Here is a 3,788-nt window from a genome sequence, read left to right on the forward strand (position 1 = left end):
CTTTGGCAGTGTAGGCAATGAGAATTATGATTGTTGGTGAAGATAATGATTGTCGGTATAGAGTCTATAGACAATAGAAGCAGATTTTTTTTTTGAAAGTGAACTGAAATAATATTAAGGACCAACCGGCCTAGAAGCAATTACATCCAAATCAACCAAACCAAAAACGGCATCAGGAACCTCTTCCACCCATACACAATCCGCATAAGTGGAAGCGTTCTTAGCCAGAAAGTCTGAAACTGAATTACCAGAACGTCTAACAAACGACAAAGAAAAAACATAAAAAAAAGGAACTAGAGAACGACAATCTCTAATGATGGTGTCCAAGTAAGATTTCCCCACAGTACCGTTCAGCCACCACTGATATAACTAAAGACAACCCGTCACTAAACAGACACGACGGAAACCAAGCTCTCTCGCCAGCCGTAAAGTCCACCTCAAACCGCTCGCTTCTGCCAATAGAGCTGAAAGAACTAGGATCAGATGGGACTTACAATCAAGGTGGAGAATGTTAGGGTTGATTGTAATGGTGGAGCAAATCCCACACTGCCCAATATCTTAAATAAAGAAAGTCAAAAATAGGTTATTGGAGAAGTCCTACATTTCTTAGTGCGGTGAAGTAAGGGGGAGGCCAAGGCTATATATTTGACTCTAGTTCTTCATTTTTAGATGTACCGGTCCGTAGCACTTTAAGCTTATATTTGACTTAGTCTAAATATTTGTTTTGTGAGAACGAGTATATTAGACTCTAGTCCTACATTCTGCTCATGTTAATTTCTTCAGTTGTGTTATTTTCTAACATTGTCGACAACGAAAATGACAATGACAACAACGATAAAGAGATGAGGGTTTCCAACTTCTTATGACTTGTTTGGATGAAATACAGTTAAAAATGACAGATTTTATGCTGCAGGGGATCCGGATTCATGAGATAATGACTTAATGAAACTCTAGTAGGTGTCAAATTTACCGCTAGTTAAAAATTTAGATTTACTGAGCTAACGGGGTTTAATATGAAAATATTGAAAAGTGAGAGTGTAAAGAATAGTTAGCAAGGGTATTCATCTCTCTTTTTGCTTGACTTCGTTCTCTGTTTGTTGGATTTTTTCTTTGAATTGATTTCTCTATTATATTGTGGGTTGTGGCACCCTTATGGTCTCGTTTAATGATATTTTGCTTATAAGAAAAAAATCTAACATAAACCTTTGCCAATGTACATAGCTTAGTTTCTTTGCCAATGAATGATGCCCTTTGCTCTTGGAGCTATATACACTAATGACTAATGTACCCCTTTAGATGTGTTGTAATGGTAAGATTCAATGCAGATAATTATTTAAAACAATTGTTATTTGCAAAGTTTAAAATGGATTTGGGTTCACATAAAGATAAGATTAAAATTTGAGCCGTCCAATTTTAATGGAACTATTGTGATTTATGAAAAATTCACAACTCTGGCAATTCTGTTGATTCCCCTGATCTGATGTACAAGTCATACCAGAAATCCATACCATCATCAATTTTTGAACCATTACTCTGTACTTGGAAGGTTTCCACTGAATTAACTGAACATTGAGGTTGTAATTCATTTGACACTGTCAAAGAATTTGATGGCATGGTGGAGCTTTCATCATCCATTGCTTCCTCTGACCAAAAGCTTTCATCAATTACAGGCATTATTGTCTCCAGAGATTCTATGTCCTCCTCACTCTTGATGCTGTTATCCATAATTTCTACTCCTTCATTGACTGATGACGAAAAATCACTGGATGAAGTTAGTGTGCTGGAACTGGAATCAGATCGTTTGATTTTTGGTTTGGAAACTCTTTTTCTATCTGAATTGGATTGGTTGTTTGTTTTCTGTAGCCTTTTCTTCAAGTGGGTGTGCCACACATTTTTTATTTCATTGTCAGTTCTATTAGGTAATTTTGCTGCAATTGCTGACCACCTGAAAAACAAGGATCAAATATTTGAATTTTGTGAGATATTTGCACAAGATTAGTTTATCTTCTTGGTTAAAGTGATTAAGAAAATAAACTTTGGTTGCATTCATTGTAGGATTTGTATAATATTACCTGTTCCCTAGCAACTCATGCATCTTAATGATTAATTCCTCTTCTTCAGCTGTGAAATTTCCTCTCTTGATATCAGGCCTTAAATAGTTAATCCACCGTAGTCTGCAGCTCTTTCCACATCTTAATAGCCCTGAGGAAATGATCAAGAAACCAAACCAAACAAAATTAGCTCAAATATACAATAAGCGTAGAATCTCAATTATCATTAACTAACTTTAACTTATTCGAAAATCACGATGAAACCAAAATCATAACTGTAGTTTTCAAACATGCACGAAGTGTTTGATCAAAAAAAATTTACGTTAGAACTAACTCTACTCGAAAACTGAATCAAGGGTGAGGATTGCATGGTTTGTCATTCATAAAGACTTATTTGGTGATATTTTAAGTTAATAACAGGACTTCTCCAAACAAATATTAGAAGTACAGTATTGGAGATTTGGCTTCTCTATCACATACACAAAGGCTTAAAGTAATTCACAAAATTATACCAGCATGCTTTGGGAGGGCACGCCAATTGCCATGGCCATGTTTTTGGATGTAGGATATGAGAATTTGATCCTCCTCTGAGGTCCAAGGACCTTTCTTCAGTCCAATCTTTTCACAGCAAGGAGCTCTCACCATCTTCAAATTGATGGAGAATCGATGTGTACAATGATAATATTCTGGAGCTGGTCTCACGTACTCTAGCTACGTTGTTGCTCTCTCTCTAGATACAAATGAGATTAATCAACCTCAATTTCCAAGGCTTTTTATCCTCGAATTTTCCGCAGCCACTAAGATGAGCAAGAATGGTCCACGACAATAATAGTTTGAGTATTCAAACCACTCAGGCTTTAGCTGTTTCCCGGAATAAGAGTCTCTGTCTCTTAGCGTGGAAAATGACATATGCTACTCTGTGATCAAGATATAATATATTAGTATTATAAAAAAAAGAAAAAAACCGCACATACATTATGGACGACAACATATAGACACCTACTTTTTTGTGGCGGTCAACCGCCATAAAGAGTGAGGTTTCTACTTTCTATTTTGTGATTGATATTGTGCAGTAGCTTATCATCGGAAGCATATAATGTAGAATAAATGTATCTTAACACTTCAATCTCACCTTCATTTAATGAAAAATAAGAAATGAGAGATATTTATGTGATGTGATAGAAAACGAAAAGAGAATAAGGGTCAGAACCCTATATTATATGATAATACCGATTAGTGAAATCATATTATGTTAATTAAGAAAAAGATGTAAGTGTTGAACAATTACAAAAATTATATTATAATTTTTATTTAACATATTAACATTTTATGGGTATGATATAAAATGAGACACAAACAAAATCTAGTACAACGATTAGATAGTCGGAATTTTTTAAATATTAATCTAAGGTTAGATTTTTAAACGGTGTGTATAAAAAAAGAATTTGTTGAACTACCCACTTTATGCATGTGATATCAAAATCTCAAGAGAATTAATCTTATGGGAATATAAGTTCAATCAAAAAGATAATGAGACACAGAATTTCAATCACAATTTAGTTCTACTTAAGTGAGACTTTGGAGTTAAAGACCAGGTTACGACATGGGTTGAACATTCTAAGCTTTGTTGAGGTAAAGTAATTAACAATAGGTCTACATGATTGATTTGATTACGTTACATTTTTTGTGTGGACATTCATTTGACCCTTTATGAACAAGAAAAAGTCTAAAACCGTG

General features: G+C 34.6%; 1 protein-coding gene across 1 annotated transcript; it reads right to left on the reverse strand.

The window, feature by feature from the left end:
* Positions 1–1,301: 1,301 nt before the first annotated feature.
* On the reverse strand, positions 1,302–2,838 carry LOC130726243 (transcription factor MYB15-like). Its single transcript, XM_057577481.1, has 3 exons — positions 2,564–2,838; positions 2,073–2,202; positions 1,302–1,945 (listed from the first exon to the last, which is right to left on the reverse strand). The coding sequence occupies exons 1-3, from the start codon at positions 2,694–2,696 to the stop codon at positions 1,444–1,446; spliced, it is 765 nt and encodes a 254-aa protein (XP_057433464.1). The 5' UTR covers positions 2,697–2,838; the 3' UTR covers positions 1,302–1,443.
* Positions 2,839–3,788: the final 950 nt, after the last annotated feature.

The sequence above is a fragment of the Lotus japonicus genome, chromosome 6, assembly GCF_012489685.1.
Source record: "Lotus japonicus ecotype B-129 chromosome 6, LjGifu_v1.2".
NCBI lineage: Eukaryota > Viridiplantae > Streptophyta > Magnoliopsida > Fabales > Fabaceae > Lotus > Lotus japonicus.

What these genes read in the sequence shown, in the direction of transcription:
- LOC130726243 (XM_057577481.1), bottom strand. Translation starts at nt 2,696, where the DNA reads ATGGTGAGAGCTCCTTGCTGTGAAAAGATTGGACTGAAGAAAGGTCCT. An exon ending in TGCCCTCCCAAAGCATGCTG is followed by an intron (nt 2,203 to 2,563) that starts GTATAATTTTGT and finishes TCATTTCCTCAG; the next exon opens with GGCTATTAAGATGTGGAAAG. An exon ending in CATGAGTTGCTAGGGAACAG is followed by an intron (nt 1,946 to 2,072) that starts GTAATATTATAC and finishes CTTGTTTTTCAG; the next exon opens with GTGGTCAGCAATTGCAGCAA.